Source organism: Pelophylax lessonae (assembly GCF_965119305.1).
Source record: "Pelophylax lessonae genome assembly, chromosome: 6".
Classification (NCBI taxonomy): domain Eukaryota; kingdom Metazoa; phylum Chordata; class Amphibia; order Anura; family Ranidae; genus Pelophylax; species Pelophylax lessonae.
Window position 1 is genome coordinate 323,946,602 of NC_138773.1, and position 23,604 is coordinate 323,970,205.

Sequence of the window (23,604 nt, forward strand, 5' to 3'; positions counted from 1 at the left end):
CGCTGGCAGTGGCTGATCAGCCCTCCCCGCGTTGCTCGTATTCCCCGGCCCCGCCCCTACGAGTGACGTCACCCTTTCAGTCTCCGGTGAAGCTGCAGCGAGATGTCGGTGATAGAAATGTTCGTCCAACTACAGAACGGTCTGAGCGCCGATCAGGACATCCGAGAGGTGAGAGGGGGAGGCGGGTACCATAGAGGGGTGATATTGAGGGGTACCATAGAGGGGTGATATTGAGTACCATAGAGGGGTGATATTGAGTACCATAGAGGGGTGATATTGAGGTGGGTGATGGGGAGTTATTTTGCGGGGGGAGGGAGAGGTGACCCCACACATCCAGCGGGAGGAGAGGTCAGTACAGGGGGGGGGGTAATGATTTACGATGGAAACTATATGGCAGGGATGGGTTTGTTTTTGGGGGTACGGAGTGTGGGGGCCGGGTGTACGGTGAAACGTAGGGAGCGCGGGGGCCTGGTGTACGGTGAAATGTAGGGAGCGCGGGGGCCGGGTTTATGGTGAAACGTAGGGGGCGGGTGTACGGTGAAATGTAGGGAGCGCGGGGGCCGGGTGTACAGTGGAACGTGCGGGGGCCGGGTGTATGGTGAAACGTAGGGAGCGCGGGGGCCGGGTTTATGGTGAAACGTAGGGAGCGCGGGGGCCGGGTGTACAGTGAAACGTGCGGAGCGCGGGGGCTGGGTGTACGGTGAAACGTAGGGAGTGGGGGGGGCCGGGTGTACAGTGGAACGTGCGGAGCGCGGGGGCCGGGTGTACAGTGGAACGTATGGAGCGGGGGGGCCGGGTGTATGGTGAAACGTAGGGAGCGCGGGGGCCGGGTTTATGGTGAAACGTAGGGAGTGCGGGGGCCGGGTGTATGGTGGAACGTAGGGAGCGCGGGGGCCGGGTGTATGGTGAAACGTAGGGAGCGCGGGGGCCGGGTGTATGGTGAAACGTAGGGAGCGCGGGGGCCGGGTGTATGGTGAAACGTAGGGAGCGCGGGGGCCGGGTGTATGGTGGAACGTAGGGAGCGCGGGGGCCTGGTGTATGGTGAAATGTAGGGAGCGCGGGGGCCGGGTGTATGGTGGAACGTAGGGAGCGCGGGGGCCTGGTGTACGGTGAAATGTAGGGAGCGCGGGGGCCGGGTTTATGGTGAAACGTAGGGAGCGGGTGTACGGTGAAATGTAGGGAGCGCGGGGGCCGGGTGTACAGTGGAACGTGCGGGGGCCGGGTGTATGGTGAAACGTAGGGAGCGCGGGGGCCGGGTTTATGGTGAAACGTAGGGAGCGGGGGGCGGGTGTATGGTGAAATGTAGGGAGCGCGGGGGCCGGGTGTACAGTGGAACGTGCGGGGGCCGGGTGAGTGGTGAAACGTAGGGAGCGCGGGGGCCGGGTTTATGGTAAAACGTAGGGAGCGGGGGGGCCGGGTGTATGGTGGAACGTACGGAGCGCTGGGGCCGGGTCCGTGGTGAAACGTATTAAACGCGGGGGCCGGGTGTATGGTGGAACGTACGAAACGCGGGGGCCGGGTCCGTGGTGAAACGTACAAAGCGCGGGGGCCGGGTGTATGGTGGAACGTAGGGAGTCCGGGGGCCGGGTGTATGTAGGTACAGAGCGCGGGGGCCAGGTGTATGGTGGAACGTAGGGAGCGGGGGGGCCGGGTGTATGGTGGAACGTACAAAGCGCGGGGGCCGGGTGTATGGTGGAACGTAGGGAGTCCGGGGGCCGGGTGTATGTAGGTACAGAGCGCGGGGGCCAGGTGTATGGTGGAATGTAGGGAGCGGGGGGGCCGGGTGTATGGTGGAACGTACAAAGCGCGGGGGCCGGGTGTATGGTGGAACGTAGGGAGTCCGGGGGCCAGGTGTATGTAGGTACAGAGCGCGGGGGCCAGGTGTATGGTGGAACGTAGGGAGCGGGGGGGCCGGGTGTATGGTGGAACGTAGGGAGCGTGGGGGACGGGTGTATGGTGGAACGTAGGGAGCGTGGGGGCCGGGTGTATGGTGGAACGTACGGAGCGCTGGGGCCGGGTGTATGGTGGAACGTAGGGAGCGCGGGCCGGGTGTATGGGGGAACGTACGGAACGCGGGGGCCGGGTCCATGGTGAAACGTACAAAGCACGGGGGCCGGGTGTATGGGGGAACGTACAAAGTGCGGGGACCGGGTGTATGGCGGAACGTACAGAGCGCGGGGGCCGGGTGTATGGCGGAACGTACAAAGTGCGGGGGCCGGGTGTATGGGGGAACGTACAAAGTGCAGGGGACGGGTGTATGTAGGTACAAAGCGCGGGGGCCGGGTGTATGGGGGAATGTAGGGAGTCCGGGGGCCGGGTGTAGGTACAGAGCGTGGGTGTATGGTGAAACGTACGGAGCGCAGGGGCCGGGTGTATGGTGAAACGTACGGAGCGCGGGGGCCGGGTGTATGACGGAACGTACTGAGCGCGGGGGCCGGGTGTATGACGGAACGTACTGAGCGCGGGGGCCGGGTGTATGACGGAACGTACTGAGCGCGGGGGCCGGGTGTATGACGGAACGTACTGAGCGCGGGGGCCGGGTGTATGACGGAACGTACTGAGCGCGGGGGCCGGGTGTATGACGGAACGTACTGAGCGCGGGGGCCGGGTGTATGACGGAACGTACTGAGCGCGGGGGCCGGGTGTATGACGGAACGTACGGAGCGCGGGGGCCGGGTGTATGATGGAACGTACGGAGCGCGGGGGCCGGGTGTATGATGGAACGTACGGAGCGCGGGGGCCGGGTGTATGATGGAACGTATGGAGCGCGGGGGCCGGGTGTATGATGGAACGTACGGAGTGCGGGGGCCGGGTGTACGATGGAACGTACGGAGCGCGGGGGCCGGGTGTATGTAGGTTCAGAGCGCGGGATGATGTGGGGGATGGGGAGGGAGGGGACATTGGGGGAGATATGAGTGTCTTCTTCCATCTCATGTATTAATTTTTATTTGTTTTTCAGGATATCCGGAAGGTGGTGCAGACTTTGGAGCAGACGGCTCGGGAGATTCTCATCCTTCTTCAGGGTGTCCACCAGGAGGCGGGATTCAAGAAGAGTGAGTGCGCTACGCTGTCTGCTGACTCCGCCCCTCCCCCTCAGTCCTCCACTAGTGAAGGGATCGGCCATCCAGTTTTATGTATATGACAATGTGTGTGTATAATTAATCGATTCCCCCCCCCCCCCCCCGGGTATTTATTTTTCTCTGTGGTTATAATTGGGTGGATCGTTTCCGGGGGCGGAGATGAAATCACCAAGAGATACAAAACTGCAAAATATAAATCCGCTGCGGAAACATTCTGGGCGGAGTCACGGTGATAATTAACACCCCCCCCCCCCCCCCCTCTGTGTTTTCTTTCCTCAGTTCCTGCGACGACCTTGACAGCACGACAACATTTCAGCACCGTCCAGACGCAGCTGAAAGACCTGGCCACTAAGTTCCCCTCCGAACAGTATTACCGGTAAGGGCAATGCAGACAATTCACGTTGGGGCGTCTCCCACCATCTACGTTCCGGGGGGGGGGGTCAGTGCTGGAACACAACGGTCAGCGGGGAGCGATCGCGGGTGTCCGGCGTTAATCGGAGCCGCCTGCCCCGTGCTCCGGAGTTCCCGCTGCTGTGGGTGCAAAGGTGACCAAGTGTACAACAGGCAATAGTCCATAAGGTGAATAGATATGTATTGATTAACCACTTTAAGACCGGAAGGATTTGTCCCCTTCCTGACCAGGCCCTATTTTGTGATTCAGCACTGCGTTTCTTTAACTGACAATTGCGCAGTCGTGCGACACTGTACCCAAATAAAAATGACGTCCTTTTTTCCCTCAAATAGAGCTTTCTTTTGGTGGTATTTGATCACCTGTGCGATTTTTTTTTTTTTTTTTTTTTTTTTTGCGCTATAAACTAAAAAAAAAAACGACAATTCTGGAAAAAAAAAAACAATAATTTTTCACATTCTGCTATATAACATTCCCAAAAATAAAATTTAAAAATCAATTTTTTTTTAACATTTTAGGCCAATTTATTTTCTGCTACATATTTTTTGGTAAAAAAAAATCGCAATAAGTTTATTTTGATTGGTGTGTGCAAAAGTTATCGCGATTACTAACTACTGTCATTTTTATTGTATTTTTTTTTGTTATATACTAGTAATGGCGGCGAGCGAGCTGTGATTTTTTTAATTTTTTTTATTTTTTGGGGTACTGCGACATTGCGGCAGACCGGACACCTGACTGATATTTTTGACACTTTTGGGGGTACCAGTGACATTACTACAGTAATCAGTGCTAAAAATATGATTGATTTGCGCAAACATTATTGCGATTCCTAACTACAGGAAAGATTTATGTAATTTTTGTTTTTTTTAATATACTAGTAATGGCAACGAGCTGTGTTGTTTTTTTTTTTTTTTTTTTGCGGGGACTGCGACATTGCGGCGGACAGATCGGACCCTTGACTGATATTTTTTATATTCTTGGGGGTACCAGTGACATTACTACAGTAATCAGTGCTAAAAATATGATTGGTTTGCGCAAAAGTTATCGCGTCTACTAACTATAGGAAAGATTTATGTAATTTTTTTTTTTTTATATACTAGTAATGGCAACAATCTGTGTTTTTTTTTTTTTTTTTTTTGGGGGGACTGCGACATTGCGGCGGACAGATCGGACCCCTAGCTGTCATTTTTGACACTTTTGGGGGGACCAGTGACATTACTGCAGTAATCAGTGCTATATATATGCACTGTCACTGTAATAATGACACTGGCAGGGAAGGGGTTAACATTGTGGGTGATCAAGGGGTTAAATGTGAGCCTAGGGGAGTGTTCCTAACTGTGGGGGGGGCGTGGCTTGTGAAATGATCATAGAGATCTGTGTTCCTTTATAGAAGGATCACAGGCACTCTGTGATCATTCCAGGGAGAAGAATGGTCGGATGTGTTTACAACAGCTGTCCGTCCTCTCTCAGTGGGGAGTGATTGCGGGTGTCAGGCAGCAATCGTAGCCGCCTGCCCTGTGCATCGGAGTCCCCGCTGACGAGTGTGGGTGGGAGCGCATCGCCGGTGGCGGGGTGCGCTTGCCCTCTCGCCTCCTGAGAGCGAGTGACGTATACCTACGTCGCTTTGTCCAGGAGCAGCTGCCTGCCGCAGTAAAACTGCGGCGGTCGGTAACTGGTTAAATGGAGTCCCAAAGTTGTAGATCTTGGGGTGATCCAAAGGTGACTTGTGCAGGTGAGGAATCAATAGTGCGCCCCTCTCAATAATGACTGCACTCACCGGAACTGAATACCCCCTACAGGGGTAATAAGTGTGGGGGGTATAATCAGATCACAGAAATCAAATATTGGGCATCCAGTTTTATCCTCCCTCACAGATATAGGGTGATGCTCTCCAGTATATATCCAGCTCAATCAAATGGCATCAATAGGTTATAATTGGGGATCCAGATTTCTAAAAGTAGAAGGATTAGTGATTGATTGGCTGTGGGTGATGTCAGGGAAACATATAATTACATTTCATTTGGAACATGCCATGGGGTAGGGTGTGAGATTATCAGACATGTATTCCGCTACGTAAATCATTTCATCATAATTATCTTACCCCACCCCACCCCACCCCACCCCACCCCACCCCACTGGGGCCACTCAGCTGAAGTTTTACTGTCTGCCTGTTCTCCGTGCTTCTCTTCCTGAATCTGGATTTCCTGCTGGAGATAAAATGGCCTGGTCATTAAGGGGGAAAATCTTCTGATCCAGAACTGGTTAAAATTTTTCTTTTTTTTTTTTTTTTTTCCTATTTATTTTATTTTTTTATTTTTAACACTCCCGCTGCCTGGGATAATGGCCAAATGGCTGCTGAGCGGCATCGGCTGTTATCTCCTGAAAGCTGACCGCTGGCTCTAAAAAAACGGTACGGGGGTGATGGCTGCAGCTGCAGATCATCCCGCTACAACCACTTCTCCGACACGACGTACAGGGGCGGGTAAGTCGGTTTGCCGGGAGTGGTTAAAGCAGGAATGATTGAAATGTTTTGTAAAATGATAATATATATATATATATATATATATATATATATATATATATATATATATATATATATATATATATATATATATGTATATATGTATATGTGTGTGTGTGTGTGTGTGTGTGTGTGTGTGTGTGTGTGTATATATATATATATATATATATATATATATATATATATATATATATATATTAAAGTTTGAAATATCCAATAAATTTCATTCCACTTCATGATTGTGTCCCACTTGTTGTTGATTCTTCACAAAAAATTACAGTTTTATATCTTTATGTTTGAAGCCTGAAATGTGGCAAAAGGTCGCAAAGTTTAAGGGGGTCGAATACTTTCGCAAGGCACTGTATATCCAGTGGGCGGTCCGGAAGTGGATATTTTAGTTGCACAGGTGTTTAATTTTTACTATTGTTCAGTGTTTTTTTTTTTTTTTTTTTTCTTCTTACAGGTTTCATGATCAATGGCGGTTTGTCTTGCAGCGTCTGGTGTTCCAAGCCGCATTCCTGGTCTACCTGGAGAGCGAGAAGCTGGTGACCCGGGAGGCCGTGTGCAAGATATTGGGAAGTAAGTCTCTGCTGTCAACCTGCGATAGAACGTCTATCTCCTTATGCTACAGCGATTTACTAGAGATGCACCGAAATTTCAGTGGCCAAAACATATCGGCCTATAATGGTGTTTTTGGCATTTTGCTGATAGAGAAAAAAGGTGTCGAAGGCATGTGGCTTTATAAAGGGGTAGAAGGTTTTTTTTTATCTTATGCATTAAGATAAAAAGCCTTCTGTGTGCAGCAGCCCCCCTCAGTCCCCCCCCCCCTCACAATACTTACCTGAGCCCCATCCAGATCCAGTGATGTTTCACAAGAGACTCTCTCCCCCTCCTCATTGGCTGGGACAGGAGCGAGGCACCATTGGATCCCGCTGCTGTCATTCAAAGTCAGTCAGCCAATGAGGGGAGAGAGGGGGGCTGTGCCGCAGCTTTGTGACAAAATGGAGACACGGAGATGCAGCTTGGCTCGGGTGCCCCCATAGCAAGCTGCTTGCTGTGGGGGTACTTAGCAGGAGGGAGGGGCCAAGAGCACTGAAGATGGACCAGAGAAGAGGAGGATCAGGGCTGCTCTGTAGAAAACTACTGCACAGAACAGGTAAGTAGAACATGTTTATTTTTGGATTAAAAAAAAAGAGATTTTAGTATCACTTTAACTGACCAAAAATGCAGCAAGCAAGATTTGTATCACCACAACGGAAGGGCAACAGTCCCATGTAAAGACATACAGTATCCCACAAAAGTAAGTACATCCCTCACATTTTTGTAAATATTTTATTCTATCTTTTCATGTGACAACACTGAAGAAATGACACTTTGTTACAATGTAAAGTAGTGAGTGTACAGCTTGTATAACAGTGTAAATTTGCTGTCCCCTCAAAATAACTCAACACACAGCCATTAATGTCTAAACTGCTGGCAACAAAAGTGAGTACACCCCTAAGTGACAATGTCCAAATTGGGCCCAAAGTGTCAATATTTTGTGTGGCCACCATTATTTTCCAGCACTGCCTTAGGGGAAGTAAAGCCTCCTCTGTACCTTGTACCTATAGGCAAGCCTTATCATTGGCCTACCTATAGGTACTGTAAATATCTCCTAAACATGCACTGTTTAGGAGGTATTTACTTTGCATGCAGCCAGTGACATCACTGGCGCATGCGCTCTGAAGGAATGGCCGCCAGTGCTATTCCTTCTGAGCCCTGTGCCGTGAAGGACAGCTCCTGTGCGCATGCGTGGGAGTGACATCATTGCGGCTCCGGCCAATCAGATGGCCGGAGGACGCATACCCGGAAGAAAGACAGGTTAACATGTCGGCCGTGTAAGTGCTGTGCGGGCGCCACTGGGGGGGGGGCTTCGTTTTAAGGTAAGCATTTCATAACAAGCTTGTATGCGATACATACTAGCTTCTTATGCCTTCTGGGTTTCAGGTTTTTTTATTTTTCCATTATTTATTTATTTATTTATTTTTTTGGGGGGATGTTTACAACCTATTTAACCCTCTTGGGTATGGAGTTCACCAGAGCTTCACAGGTTGCCACTGGAGTCCTCTTCCACTCTTCCATGACGACATCACAGAGCTGGTGGATGTTAGAGACCTTGCGCTCCTCCACCTTCTGTTTGAGGATGTCCCACAGATGCTCAATAGGGTTTAGGTCTGGAGACATGCTTGGCCAGTCCATCACCTTTACCCTCAGCTTCTTTAGCAGGCAGTGGTGGTCTTGGAGGTATCTTTGGGGTCGTTATCATGTTGGAATACTGCCCTGCGGCCCAGTCTCTGAAGGGAGGGGATCATGCTCTGCTTCAGTATGTCACAGTACATGTTGGCATTCATGGTTCCCTCAATGAACTGTAGCTCCCCAGTGCCGGCAGCACTCATGCAGCCCCAGACCATGACACTCCCACCACCATGCTTGACTGTAGGCAAGACACACTTGTCGTTGTACTCCTCACCTGGTTGCCTCACACCTGAGACCTTGTAACACTAACTAGTCACATGACACCAGGGAGGGAAAATGTCTAATTGGGCCCAATTTGGACATTGTCACTTAGGGTGTACTCACTTTTGTTGCCAGTGGTTTAGACATTAATGGCTGTGTGTTGAGTTATTTTGAGGGGACAGTAAATTTACACTGTTATACAAGCTGTACACTCACTACTTTACATTGTAGCAAAGTGTCATTTCTTCAGTGTTGTCACATGAAAAGATAGAATAAAATATTTACAAAAATGTGAGGGGTGTACTTACTTGTGAGATACTGTGTATGTATATATGTGTGTGTGTATGTATATATGTATGTGTATGTATGTATATAAATGAATGTTTGGGGGTTCTAAGTAGCAAAAAATATTGATTTTAAGCAACAAGTGTCAGAAAAAGGCTTAGGCATGAAGGGGTTAAACTGATACTGGCTGGAAGAGGGTTAACATCAGGGGCGATCAAGGGGTTAAATGTGTTTCTAGCCAGTGTTTTATTACAGTGGGGGGAGGTGCTTATACTAGGGGAAGGCATGGATCCTTGTCCCTGCTTTGCAGAAACACAGGATCCATGCCTTCCCTCCTGTCAGAGCGGCAATCTGCCTCGTTTACATTGGCAGACTGCCAATTCTGCCTCTGTACCGAATGATCGTTGGGTGCCGGCGGACATTGAATCCAGGGTACCCGCCCATCAGCTCCTGCTGTGATTATTCATTTGCGCCCACTACCCAGAAGTGCAGGATCATATATATATTGTAAAACTGCTATAGGGTGTTCAGCAAGTCGTTAAAGCCTATTCTTATTCATAGAATACAAAGCTTCCCGTGAATGGTTGAGCAGCGCTTAGCCTGAATATTTTGTTGCGGGAGTGGGACGGGAAGTTCTCCTCTCACTGCCAGAAGTCCCCATCCCCATGCTAGAACATAGCCCTGTATGCTGTATTTGCCGAGGCTACAAACTTTATAAGATTTTGGGGGTGATTTGCTAAAACTGGAGAGTGCAACATCTGGTGCAGCTCTGCATAGAAATCATTCAGCTTCCAGATTTTATTGTCAAAGCTTGACTGAACAAGTTAGAATTAAAGCGGAGTTCCGGCCACAAAATCAACATAATCGATTTTGGGCCATCCGCTTGCTTTTTGCTCACCTGAAAAAGAAATGGATAGTTACGATTTTTTTTTTTTTTTTTTGCCTTGTTATTGAAGAAAAATCTACTCCCCTTTCTTCCACTTCCTCTCTCTGGGGCGGCGGCCTGCTCCGTCACTTCCTCTTTGCATTGATTCCTGGGAACTGAACGTCATCGCTCCCAGGAATCAATGCGCCTGCACCGGCCGCGCTCGTCACTTCCCGTGTGGCGCCTCATTCCCTGCTAAACAGCTTCTGGGCATGCCCAGAAGCTGTGGAGGGATGAGGCGCCCGCACCAGAAATGTGACGAGCGCGGCCGGTGCAGGCGCATTCTGGGAGAAGAGGACACGGAAGAGGATGCAGAAGAGGATCGCGCTGGCTTCAGCTGCCCACATCCGAGATGGCAGCGCTGGAGAAGAAATTTTCAAGGTAAGTATTTCTTCTAAAAGGTAAGTGTGACCCGGCACAGTTCAGAGGCTATCCATTGTGGAATGTACTAGCCCTGACTGTCCCGGGGGTATTTTTATTGAAAAAATTTTTTTTGTGGCCTGAACTCCGCTTTAAATTGCGTGAGCTCAGAAAAAAGTAAATTACTCAAATTAGGTACCACGTCCCAGTATACATATAGACGAGAAAGAAAAAAGTGAAGGGGGGGCTATGGGGACTTTAAGGGGTACCGTCACAGACATATAATGCAGGAATACAGCAAGATATAAAAGGTCAACGTTTATTAATCCATATAACAGATTTTTTAAAAGTATATTGTCCATGAATATGAACAAGAAAACATACAGGTTACAAAAAGATTACAGGGGAAATTCCCTAAAATTCAGCAAAGGGTAGTTGCATGATGTGTGTACCAACTACATAAGAAATGGGGCAATTCAAGGATAGTGCCCTTAACTGACTAAAACAGAGAGTCAGACATATAAAATTGTTGAGGTGCTCAATTGCCCGACATGTTTCACGGGTTAGTGCTTCTTCAGGGGCAAAGACGATTGTATAAAATTGATATCACATGCATGAACTAAATATGAAACAGAAAACAAGATGAGTATACAATACATCATATCAAACCATAAACACATTATTGAACATTGATAATACTGATTTACATCAGGGTATGTCAGATTCCTCCCCATATATACCTGGTCACAACCCCGAAAAAACCCACCTTAGTCCATAGGTGGCCCAGGGGCCAGTGAGCGTGGGGGTATCCAGGTGTGAAGTCTCCCCCGGGGTGAGCACGGAGACTGGCAGTTATAAGCACAGACCACAGGTAAGACTAATAGTAATCTATAATGGGGTGTCCAGCATGCTAAAACAAAAAAGGATAAAGGTAAGTAGTACTGTGACATTGTCGCTGGGGGATAATAGTCCCAAACTAATGCTGAAACAGTACTAGCTATACAGGGAGAAAACGCTAATGTAATATACCTAGATACTGATAAACCTGTCAATGGCAATGCAAACGGGAGAGCAGTTGGAAAAGCTCAGCTGACTGTAGAGATTATGAATAATGGGTCACAGGTGGGCAAGTTAAAATGTCCTCAGCCTGGAATAAGGATGTCACAGGTGCCTGTAGATGGAACAAACATACAACATGGTAGTACTGAGTTTGAGAGAGTAAAGGAAAGACAATAATGTTTAAAGTGTACTATTACCAGAAACCAGAAAGGGTTGGATGAGTCTGAAATCAGTACCCTCACCTAGGAGCAGCCAAAATAGGAACACCAATGTGCTAATAAGAAGAAACATAAATGTAAGAGCCAACAAGTTTAAAGGTAAAATGAGGAAGCCAATGAAACACCCAGACAAAGGGGCCAGGAAACCTGTGTATACCGGAAAGATAATCAGAAGATCTACCTGTGAGACATCTCCAGCCGCGCATCCCGAGTGAGAGTTTGACTAGGGGTAGGTCCTTATAATGGATGTCTCAAACCAGCACTCTCGTGAGATGAATGTCAATCAGACACCACTGGGTCCGGTCTCCGAACGCGCATGCGCCGAGTCCTGGCACACGTGCGCTACCATGTAAGAGACCAGGAGGGGCCAATACCGCAGACCCAGCCCAACGCCACCTGACGACGGTGGTGGGGAAGGGCGGCGGGGCAGTGATGGAAGGATGCAAAAAGGCAGCTCACTGTGTCCGAAGGCACGGAGAGCCATCCCCATAGGGGAGGGGACTCCTACAGAGGCCGCGCACTTGCCCCCGGGAGACACCCATGTGGTATCCTCCAATACACAACCACAGGACCAACAGATGGTGGGAGAGAAGGGGGAGGAGGGATGAGGGAGAACCAAGAGTGGCACACTGGTCACGGGAATCAGACGTACCCATCAAGCAAATACTTACATAAAATGTGAAGAGTACAGACTTAATGGTAAATAATATAACACAGAAAATACATACAAGGAAATGGTAATATAATGTTGGGTCAACAATATAACATTAATATTAAAGAAGACATAACAACAAAAAATAACAGTATTGCTCAGCTGCCAGAATAGCTAGCGGAGCCATTCCCAGCTGTCGAAACCAGAAGACTTAAGACTTGCAAAAAATAGATAAAGATCACTGAACATGGACAGGATCGGAAAAAGGAGGGAGAAAAGGGAAGAGAAGAAGGGGATAAAGGGGAAAGAGGTGGAAGAACACCCAAAACTACATGTTTCAGAGAAAAGGTCTATAAAAATGCATTTCATTAAATCCCCTCTCAATCCAAAGGACTTCTCATTGCATAATACGACGGTCCCAGTCGCCACCCCTGGGGTCAGGGGGAACGACTTCTAATACCCTAAAAGACACCACGTGTTGTCAAAGCGGTGGTGTAGCCCAATGTGTCTAGTCACAGGAGTAAGGATCTTACCACCCTCCTGAGTAATAAATGTGGTCCCCAATACGTTGACTAAGTTGTCGGATGGTCTTACCTATGTAAAACGCTGAGCATCGGCACGTCATAAGGTAAATCACCCCCTGTGTAGTGCAGGTAGCGCGAGTACGTAGTCTATTTTGAGCATTAGGTAATGTTAGTGACAGGTCCCTCGTTTACCCAAGGGCAGCGAGGGCATTGTCCACATTGATAAGTCCCAAAAGGCAGAGGAAGGTTAGGGACTCTATCCATAGTGACTAGCTATCAGGCGGTCACGAAGGGAGGTGGCTCGTCTGAAAACCAGTTTGGGTTGGTCCCGAATGTATTTGGATAGTGTAGAATCTTCGGTAAGCAGGTGCCAGTATTTGGCAATAACAGACCGAAGTTGCATAGAATTATCTGAATATTGTGTCATCAATCTGACTGTGGATGTGTTACTAGCAGACTTTTGTTTGTATAATAAATCTGTTCTCGATTGGGTTTTAGCACGATTGTATGCTTTCCTCAACGTGGTACGTGAGTATCCACGTGCATGGAGACGTTGCTGGAGCTTTTGAGCTTCTACGCGAAAATCCGATTTATGTTTTCAATTTCTGCGTAACCGCAGAAACTGCGCATAGGGGATGCTGTTGATAAGTGGCAAAGGGTGAGCGCTAGACACATGCAATAAAGTATTCCAGCGCTGGGTTTCCTATGTAAGTTGGTGGTAATGTAGCCATTATGTTTGCGTCTTATCTCGATGTCAAGACAGGTTATTTTCTCTCTATCGATAGTGCGAGTACATTTTAGGTTATGATTTTTGTTAAGGGCCTGTAGCATAGATTTAAGTTCACCGTGTGGGACAGTCCAGATGATGAATAAATCATCTATATACTGGATCCAACACATCACATGTGTCAACCAGGCTGCATATCTATCACTAGTGAAGATATGTCGTTCCCAGTAGCCCAAGAAAAGATTTGCATACGAGGGTGCGCACGATGTCCCCATTGCTACCTCTTGGACCTGCAAGTAGGTGGTGTTCATAAATGTAAAGAAATTCCGAGTTAGAATGAATCTAAGCAACTGGAGAATAAATGCATTATGGGGCCAGGTGGATTTATCCTGTTCCTGTAGAAAAGAGCTAACTGACCAGATGCCCTCCTCATGTGGTATGCGCTACCCCAAACCCCTCCTCTGCACTAAAAGCACAAGTTTGGCTGTTTTGAATGCTGTCCTTTTTTTGAATTTGGCACCTAGTACTTGGAAGTGATGTCATGATATCACTTCTGGGTTTTTCCATTGAGACCTGATCAGAGCCGAATGCGGATTTGATCGGGTCTTCGGCGGCCGTGCAGGTAGGGTGCCCTGGTGGGACAAGAAACCCGGGGCGAGCTGCGGGGGGGGGGGGTTACGTCCCCTCCCGCTCCTTGTAATAGCCGAGCGGCCTCTCATCTGCATCGGATGTCATTACAAGATGGACACCGGTACCGGAGTGATGCCTCTAGCTGTAGGCATCACCCCGGTACAAGAACTTTCCCGAAATATCGGTAACCTCATGGGCCGATTCCGATATATTGGGGAAAGTGCATATCGGCCCCCGATATATCGGTGTTAACAAAAATCGGTCGATCCCTAGTTGAGGTCGTCTTTTACCGTTAGAATCCCCAGAAGAGTGGCCGCGGCCGTGACGAGTGCGCTTCGAAGGATGTGTACGTGTAATCTGTGGAGCAGGGAGGTGACCTGTGAAGAAACAGAAGCAGAGTTGGACGAGTCAGATTCAGTAAATTCTTCAGTATGAGTCTGTGGTGGTCTAATCACCTGTCCAGATCTGTCTCTAGTGTTTTAAGCAAGGTTTATCAGTCCATTTGTAAGCGTAACCGCCTGAAAAGGCTAGTTTGTCTCGTTTAAATTTGGACTGTTTCTTAGCCTACGTTCACATGTGGGCGTAGCAGATCGCGGGCAGAATCACCGCGATCCTGCCCGCGATCTGGAATCATTGCAAATCGCGGGACGCCTGTGCGATGCCCGTGATTTGCAATAGCACCCCAAACGCTGTGCGATGTTGCCGCGATTTTCGCCTGCCGAATCGCGGTAACATCGCGCAAACAGAATCGCGGGACGCATGACGCACAAAAGAAGCTCCTGTACCTTTTTGGGTGTCATGCGTCCCGCGATTCTGTTTGTGCGATGTTACCGCGATTCGGCAGGCGAAAATCGTGGCAACATCACACAGCGTTTGGGGTGCCATTACAAATCACGGGCATCGCACAGGCGGTGATTCTGCCCGTGATCCGATACGCCCACATGTGAACGTAGCCTCAATGAGAATATCCTTATTAATACGCTCAAGTTGGTTCTTGCCACTTGGCTGAAAAATCAGGGCGTTCCATAACATGTTTATTTTGAGTACTGAGGTTATTAATTTCTATATCAAGCTGGCTCATGTCTTGGCCATATTGCCTGACTAGAAGGGTCATTAATTCCTTACTGCATTTGTCAAGAGCCAATTCCCAAGTTTTTTTGACGCTATCAGAAGGATTAGGAATAGTGGGAAAAGTATGAAGTCTAAAGCCCCGTACACACGATAAGAAAATCTGAAGGGAAAATTCGTCGGACGACTGATCTGCCGATTTTCGGATTGTTAGTATGGTGCTTTCGACAGCCAACTCCGACTTTTCGGCTGACAAAATCCTGATGTGCAGGCTATAAAATTTTTGTCGTCCGTAATACGTCCGATTTTTCGTCTCATTAGTACAGATTTAGACGGAAAAAAAAACCTTAAGAGCAAGACTAGGCATGCTCAGAGAGGAAAGAACACAAAGAAAGCAATCCAACACATGACATCACTTCTGAAGTAGAATTCTGTGGTACGGGAAAATTCGTATGAAAATAACCTCTTCACTTTCCACATCAAACTAGCATGCCACAAAAAACGGACGACAGATCGTTCGATAATCTGATTGTCTGTAAGGGGCTTTAGACCCTGTTGATTTAGATCTTCTCTAATCTACTTTTCAAAAAAGTCTATGTGCCAATGGAGATGTGATTTTTCTCTTTAATAGACCAGAAATTTTTTGTAAATAGACCTCAAGTTCCTCCTCATCTCTATAACATGTCGTATAGGATGATTAGATTGGAAATGGGGAGGAATGGGACATACCCTGATATAAATCAGTATTATCAATGTTCAATAATCGGTTTATGGTTTGATATGATGTATTGTATACTCATCTTGTTTTCTGTTTTCATATTTAGTTCATGGATGTGATATCAATTTTATATCATCGTCTTTGCCCCTGAAGAAGCGCTAACCCGCGAAACATGTCAGGCAATTGAGCACCTCAACAGTTTCATATCTCTGACTCTCTGTTTTAGTTAGTTATAGCGGTAGTATACTCCGCTATATGACTTTTACCTACAGGTAAGCCTATAATAAGGCTTACCTGTAGGTACAATTAATATCTCATAAATCGGCACGGTTTAGGATATATTCAACCTGCATGCAGCCGCTGACGTCTGCGGCGCATGCGCTCTGAAGGTCCGGCCAGAAAGTGAAACTCCCGCCCGCATGCGTGGGAGTGACATCGTGGCTCCGGCCACTCACAGCGGAACCAGGAAGAGACGCAGAGGGAGCATGTCGTCTCCTTCAGCGTTGTCTAGACGATAGTGCCGGGGCTTCGTTCTAAGGTAAGTATTTCATAATGAGCTAGTATGCGATGCACACTAACTCATTATGCCTTTGTCCTGCAGGGTTTGTTTGTTTTTTTTGTTTTTTTATGAGTATACAACTGCTTTAAGGGCACTATCCTTGAATTGCCCCATATCTGCTGTAATTGGTGCACACATCATGTAACTACCCTTTGGGGAAATTTATGGAATTTCCCCTGCAATCTTTTTGTAACCTGTATGTTTTATTGTTCATATTCATGGACAATATACTTTTAAAAAATCTGTTATATGGATTTATAAACTTTGACCTTTTATATCTTGCTGTATTCCTGCATTATGTCTGTGACGGTACCCCTTAAAGTCCCCATTGCCCCCCTACACGTTTTTCTTTCTCTTCTATATGAACAAGATAGAAGCTGATTGGCTACCATGCAAAGCTGCGCCAGATTTTGCACTCTCCGTTTTAGTAAATTAACCCATTTTTTTTATGTAGGAACACTGAAAAGTGTTAGGTAGTACAGGGTCACTTACTGTAAAATGCCAGCCTCAACCTAACTAGTCTTAAAAATGCTTTCTCCCCCCCCCCCCCAACATCTATGCTGACTAACCTGTGTAAAAAAGATACAGCTATATATATATATATATATATATATATATATATATATATATATATATATATATATATATATCTATGTATGTATACATATTTGCCTGTTTTCGGTCCGGTCAGGTGATCACCCTTTGTCAGCCAACAGCAGCTGCAGGGGAGAGGAGAGAGCATTCCGACAGTGGCTGTGAGTGGGACGTCACCCATAGGCTTCAATAGCACTTTTTTTTTTCGCTGCTCCCTCCTCTCCCCTGCAGCAGCGCTGGCTGACACAGGGGAGCTGGATCAAGTGACTGGAGTGGAGCGGGCTGAATAGAGCTAAGTATTTAAATCTTTTTTACGCAAGTTAGTCAGCATAGCTGTTAGGATTTGGAAAGGGGACACTTTTTTAAAGCTATTGTAAAGGCAGAAGATGCATTCTATGAATTGGGATAAAATAACCTCCTGTGTGCAGCAGCCCCCCTAATACTTACCTGAGGCCATCTTTATCCAGCGTTTGTTACAGGAGTTGCTCGACACTCCCCTCATTGGCTGAGACAGTGCAATGTGATCGGCTCCCGCTGCTGTCAAACAGCCAATCGGGAGAGAGAGGGGGCGGGGTCGCAGCTCTGTGTCTGACTGGACACAGGGAGCTGTGACACAGCTCGGGTGCCCCCATAGCAAGCTGCCTGCTGTGGGGGCACTCAACAGGAGGGAGGGGCCAGGAGCACAGAAGAGGGACCCGAGAAGAGGAGGATCGGGGTTGCTCTGTGCAAACCCAACTGCACAGAGCAGGTAAGTATAACATGTTTATTTATTTATTTTTTTAAAATTACACTTTAAGTTTAATTTCAAGAAGAGCTCCAGTCTCTGTGAAAAAAAAGTGTATCTGCTGACATTTAATAAACACACCCTCTCGCCTGTCCCACGATCCAGTGGCGCCGTCACCCCAGCCGTTTTCTCTCAGTGTTCTCCCTCGGCGGTGCCAGCATCTTTACTGTCAGCACCCGGCTTTCACAGCCAGGTGCCCACTGCGCATGCGCAAGCGGCGCTGTGCCCTGTGACTGGTCCCGAAGTTTTCTGGGACCTGTCATGTGTCCCAAAAGACTTCAGGAGGGCGGAACTTTTAGAGAGAACCTTCTGCTTCCGATTGAGAAGGGAATTGAAGCAGATGTGGGAGCGGGTACCTGACAAGATTGGGTGCCCCCCTCTCCTCCCCAAAAGCTCAATTTCACATACGGGAGCCGGGGAGGGGGCCTTAAAGCAGAACTTACCCTTATGGGTGAAGCTGGAATTCTGCTTTAAAGAGTTGCCTGTGTTGACTTTTGCAACCACTAATTCATCAGATTCTCCCATCTGATTGGTGGATTGTGGAGTTACTTCGGGTAATCTCAGGACTGATCTTCAAAAAACAGCAAGTTCATAATGAGGCCGTTGTCTTTATTATTTAAGGCAGAGCACATACAGCAATGTATCTTCTAATGATCTTCTCTCGTTCTAGTTGAGTCTGACCGGGAGAAAGGCTTCCACCTGGATATTGAAGATTACCTGTCCGGTATACTGAACCTGGCCAGCGAGCTGGTAAGTATATGAGGCACAGCTACCATATAGAATCTACAGGGTGTTAACTATAAGATCTGGAAGGGGGTGGGGGGGATTTTGTGTGATTGGGCTGGTAGTTCTCCAAGGCTGCAGGCTATGGTGAGGGTGGGAGTGGAGGGGATTGTTCTGACAATCCATGGAGAGATAAAAACACAGCGCCTTCTAAGTGCAGCAGATAAACAACTTTAATGTAGGTCTGATTAAAAACGTACTCACAAAGGTAAGCTTGGTAAAAGCATTATGCATAGTGCAGGATTGTCTTTGGCATTGCTATCCTGGGGGTCCCTCGTGGCGATGTCCGTGCTGGCTCTCACGGTGGAGGGTTGCCTGGGTGGTGTCCGGGGTTTCCCGAGTCCGTGGAATGGAGGTTATCGTCTCCGACAGACCGTGACTTGACTTCCTGATAGTGATGCGAAGACGTAAACGGCGACGCGTTGTGGAGTAGAGATCAACCGATTATCGGCAAAGCCGATATATCGAGGGACGATATGGACTTTCCCCGATTTATCGGAATCGGCTTTTTATTTACCGATATTGCCGATATTTCAGGGAAAGTGCTTGTACCGGGGTGATGTCTGCAGCTAGAGGCATCACCCCGGTACCGGTGTCCATAGCCGACGGTCGGCTGTCTTGTAATGACAACTGATGCCGCTGAGAAGCCACTCGGCTGTCATTCCAAGGAGCGGGAGGGGACGTTACACCCCCCCCCCCGCCGCCTTCCGCGGCTCGCCGGGTCTCCTGTCCCACCGAGAGACCCTACCTTCTCCGCCGCCGTCTGACCCGGGTCTCCATTTCTTTGAATTTGTCGCCGCCGCGTACCTGGAAGTGATATCATGACCTCAGTACCTGTAGACATAAAAAAAAAAAAAAATGTTTTAATGTCCGAAAATATCAGCAGATATCGTCCGATACCGATACCCGATGACCAAAATATCAGTATCGGCGGTAAAAAAAACGATATCGGTCGATCACTATTGCGGAGCATGCGCTCCTTCAGGCCGTCTATCCAGGGACCCCCAGGATAGCGATGCCAAAGACGACACTGCATTATGCATAATGCTTTTACCAAGCTTAGCTTTGTGAGTACGCTTTTATCAGACTTACATTAAAGTTGTTTATCTGCTCCACTTAGAAGGCGCTGTGTTTTTATTTCTCCTTGTTTCTCCAGAGTTGCTTCTACCTCCTTCACTAGCAGCCGCTACAGTGAGCAGAATTTATATGAACTCCCTATGCTGATTGCCCCCTTTTTTCCTATTCCATCCTCATATTGTTGAGGTGACATTGCGAACTACTAGCGCCAACTATCCTTTTTTTCTGAAAATCCATTGCTGAGGTGGGAATTGTTCTGATTTTTGTTGCAAGGAAAGAGTCCAGCATTGCGGGCAGGGTATTTTTTCTAGAGCTTATCTCTAGGCTCCCCCTATCTTCAACCCACCTTCAACCCCCCCCAACTGATCACTGGCATTAGGAAATGGAAAAAAAATAGAATTACCCTTTTTATTTATCTAAATTATCTAAAGCCGCAGTGACGTGGCTCCCAAGTCTTCTTGTCATCTCCGTTTACAGGAGGTGGGGTACTTCTTTGCATGCCTGCCCTTTGCTCAGAGATGATGTGATCTGAACCAGGAGCACAGAGGGCAGATCACATGGAACCTGATGTGCGGGCCTTTATTAGGAGACTTGGTGGTACAGGAAGGGTGGTGTTGGGCCATGGCACAGATAATCAGGCCACGGAGTAGCAATGGGCACAATAAGATAAGCCTCTCAGAGTAGCAGTGGGGAAAACACGACTGAACAGTTCAGGGAGTAGCAATTGGCTTAGTAAGAGGAAGTGACTCTCCGAGGGGCAATAAGGCACGAACAGAGGGAAGTGTGATTTATTAGGAGACTTGGCGGTACAGGAAGGGTGGCATTGGTCCACCGCACAGATTATCAGGCCATGGAGTAGCAATTGGCACAATATGATAAGCCGATCAGAGTAGCAGTGGGAACAACATGACTGAACAGTTCAGAGTAGCAATTGGCTCAGTAAGGGGAAGTGACTCTCCGAGGGGCAATAAGGCATGCCATGAACAGAGGGAAGTGTGATCCTCCGGGCAGTAGAACGACACAGCAAGGTTTAAGTGTCCACGGAGAGGACATCCGGCACAGCAATGGGGAAACAGTCCCCACAGAGCAACAGTGGGCACAGCAAGCGTTAAGCATCTATGGCAGGGTTTCTCAACTAGGGTTCCTCCAAGGGGTTGCTAGGGGTTCCTTAAGAAATGACCAATGTTTGCCTCTCAGATAGGTTTCCTTTGACAACAATTATCTTTTTAGCTATCTGAAAGGGGGGAAAATCTTCCCAATGACCACAATTGTAAGGATCATTCTTCCCACTGACCATCCCTCTAATGTATTATGAGTTGTAGATCAAGTCATTTTTAGCAGGGTTTCCCCAAAACCGGAATTTTTTTGAAGAGTTCCTCTGTGTTGAAAAGGTTGAGAGAGCCTGATCTATGGAGAGGAAATATGGCATAGCAACAGGGCACAGCAAAGGGTTAAGCATGCTTGGAGAGGAAATATTGCACAGCAACCGGGAACAATCCATAGGTCAACAGTAGGCAGGGCATGGGGGAAGAGATCCTCTGGGTAGAAATAGGGCACAGCAAAGGGTTAAGCATCAATGGAGAGGAAATCTGGCACAGCAGCGGGGAAACAGTCCTGAGGGCAAGGGGCTGGGATCCTCTGGATGGAAATAGGGCACAGCAAGGGTTAAGCATCAATCGAGAGGAAATATTGCACAGCAACCGGGAACAGTCAACAGTAGGCAGGGCATGGGGAAGAGATCCTCTGGGTGGAAATGGGGCACAACAAAATGGTAAAGCATCAATGGAGAGGAAATCTGGCACTGCAGCGGGGAAACCGTCCCGAGGGCAAGGGGCCGGGATCCTCTGGGTGAAAATAGGGCACAGCGAGGGTTAAGCATCCATGGAGAGGAAATATTGCACAGTAACCGGGAACAGTCAACAGTAGGCAGGGCACGGGGAAGAGATCCTCTGGGTGGAAATGGGGCACAGCAAAAGGGTTAAGCATCAATGGAGAGGAAATCTGGCACAGCAGCGTTTAAACCGTCCCGAGGGCAAGGGGCCGGGATCATCTGGGTGGAAATAGGGCACAGCAAAGGGTTGAGCGTCAATGGAGAGGAAATATTTCACAGCAACTGGGAACAGTCAACAGTTGGCAGGGCATGGGGAAGAGATCATCTGGGTATAAATAGGGCACAGCAAAGGGTTAAGCATCATTGGAGATAAAAACTGGCACAGCAGCGGGGAAACCGTCCTGAGGGCAAGGGCTGGGATCTTCTGGGTGGAAATAGGGCACAGCAAAGGGAAGGGTTGAGGGACTCACTCTGAGGAGGCCAGCTCTAGAATGCTGGAGGCAGGTTTCTGGGCAGGCATCCACCGGGTCTGGGGTGAGAGGGAGAGAAGCACTGGGCACCCTGGCCACGGATCAGGAGGAGAACACAGGGCACAGGCAGAGAGGCGGTAGGGCAATGGAAAGCAGAGGCAGCTCCTGGTGACGCGACCTCAGTCGAGGGCCCTCACAGGCACATTGTGCATCCAGAGGGTTGGCAGGAGAAAAATGTGTACTGGTTTCCCCACCCAGGTAGTTCTAGTCAAGCCGGGGAGCAAACTTGTGCCCCTGGAAATCTGATGCTTAGCAACAACTTATCAATAATAAAAATGGACTTTTAGTACTACACTTAGATGGTGCTGCTCCTCTCTCTATTCGCTTAGCATCAGATTGTCCAGGTAACAGGCTCCGCTTTTTCCCTGCACGGCTGCATAATGCACATGGCCGTGGGCAAGCTCTTTGTTCTCCAGCGGGGCACAGCACGGGAAGAAGAGCATTCTGTACCCACTGGACTCTGGTGCCTGGAGGGAGGAAGTCTGCGGCTGGTGTGAGATCAATACACAAGCTGTCAACCTGGCGCCTCGCACACAGGAGGTGTGGAGTGGCGGGACCTGTATGCGAAAATCAAGGGTCTGCTGCATGGCTCCTCCCATGTATGTGGAGTGGAGAGGTGGGTGACGTGCGAGGAGCGGAGGGGGAAGCTGGGATGCCACGACAGATTGGCTTTAATGTTACTTTTTTGCTCCCGGTCTATGAGTTGTTTCTGACATTAGACGCTCTCTTATGTTCCTTCTCAGTCCAGGTTGGCGGTGAACAGCGTCACATCCGGCGACTATGCCAGACCGCTCCGCATCGCCACCTTCATCAACGAGCTGGACTCCGGCTTCCGGCTGCTGAACCTGAAAAACGACTCGCTGAGGAAGCGCTACGACGGCCTGAAATACGACGTGAAGAAGATCGAGGAGGTCGTGTACGATTTGTCTATCAGGGGACTCAACAAAACGCAGGCAACCTTAGAGAAATTGTAGACCACCCCATTGTCTGGTGAACTCTGGCTGCTGTGCGCACTCTGGGGCTGGTTGTTTTCCGCCCAGACCGGTTCCCCAGAGGCTGGAGCCAAAACATCACTCGCTTCGGGGATTGAGTCCATTTTCTATTTTTTCTTTCTGATGGTTATGGTTTTGTTTTTTATTATTCAGTCCGAAGCTTCTGGTGTTTCTGCTGTGTGTCTGTGGACGCATTTCTCTTTGAGTCATCATTGTTCTAATTTGTGATCTGCCTCGGTTTGTCTTCTAAAGTGAAGATCTTTAAGGAGGTAGACGATTTATGGTGGGGGTGGGGGATCACTAAACTTGACTATGTTTTGGTAAAGAGGACCTTCCATCTCGGTGGCAAGGTCTGCTTTTTCAAGGTGCTCCCCCTCTCTTAACCTCCCTGGCGGTCTGATTATGTCAGGATTTCTGTGCTAAAAGCGATACATTGTTTTGCATGGAAATCTGTTTTATATTTTAAAACTCACCTTCCCCTGCGATCCCCCGCTGTCCTCCCGCCATCCTCCCGCTGTGTGCTCGGCCGATGCCGGCACCTGTCCTCCGGTTCCCTTCCCTGCGAGCGTTGTGACGCAGGGGGGGGTGGAACCGGCGGCAATTTCAAAAATATAAGTACACCAAATGAGATGATACAAAGCTGTGATCCTAACGGATTACACTATATCATTCCATTTCACCACAGGATTTCACCTGGTGACTTTTCCAGTGCCCTGCCTGTGCTTTTCCAGTTATTTTGTGCCTGGAAAATAAATAACGACCATAGCGTCCAAAAAGCGTTC

The 23,604-nt window shown here is 48.5% G+C and overlaps 1 protein-coding gene across 1 annotated transcript; it reads left to right on the forward strand.

Moving 5' to 3' along the window:
- Nucleotides 1–42: 42 nt before the first annotated feature.
- On the forward strand, nt 43–22,936 carry TSN (translin). The gene is made up of 6 exons (XM_082262204.1): nt 43–168; nt 2,960–3,053; nt 3,360–3,456; nt 6,474–6,589; nt 18,280–18,359; nt 22,574–22,936. The coding sequence occupies exons 1-6, from the start codon at nt 103–105 to the stop codon at nt 22,802–22,804; spliced, it is 684 nt and encodes a 227-aa protein (XP_082118330.1). The 5' UTR covers nt 43–102; the 3' UTR covers nt 22,805–22,936.
- The last annotated feature ends 668 nt before the right edge of the window (nt 22,937–23,604 follow it).

What these genes read in the sequence shown, in the direction of transcription:
- TSN (XM_082262204.1), top strand. Translation starts at nt 103, where the DNA reads ATGTCGGTGATAGAAATGTTCGTCCAACTACAGAACGGTCTGAGCGCC. An exon ending in CCGATCAGGACATCCGAGAG is followed by an intron (nt 169 to 2,959) that starts GTGAGAGGGGGA and finishes TTTGTTTTTCAG; the next exon opens with GATATCCGGAAGGTGGTGCA. An exon ending in CCCTCCGAACAGTATTACCG is followed by an intron (nt 3,457 to 6,473) that starts GTAAGGGCAATG and finishes TTCTTCTTACAG; the next exon opens with GTTTCATGATCAATGGCGGT.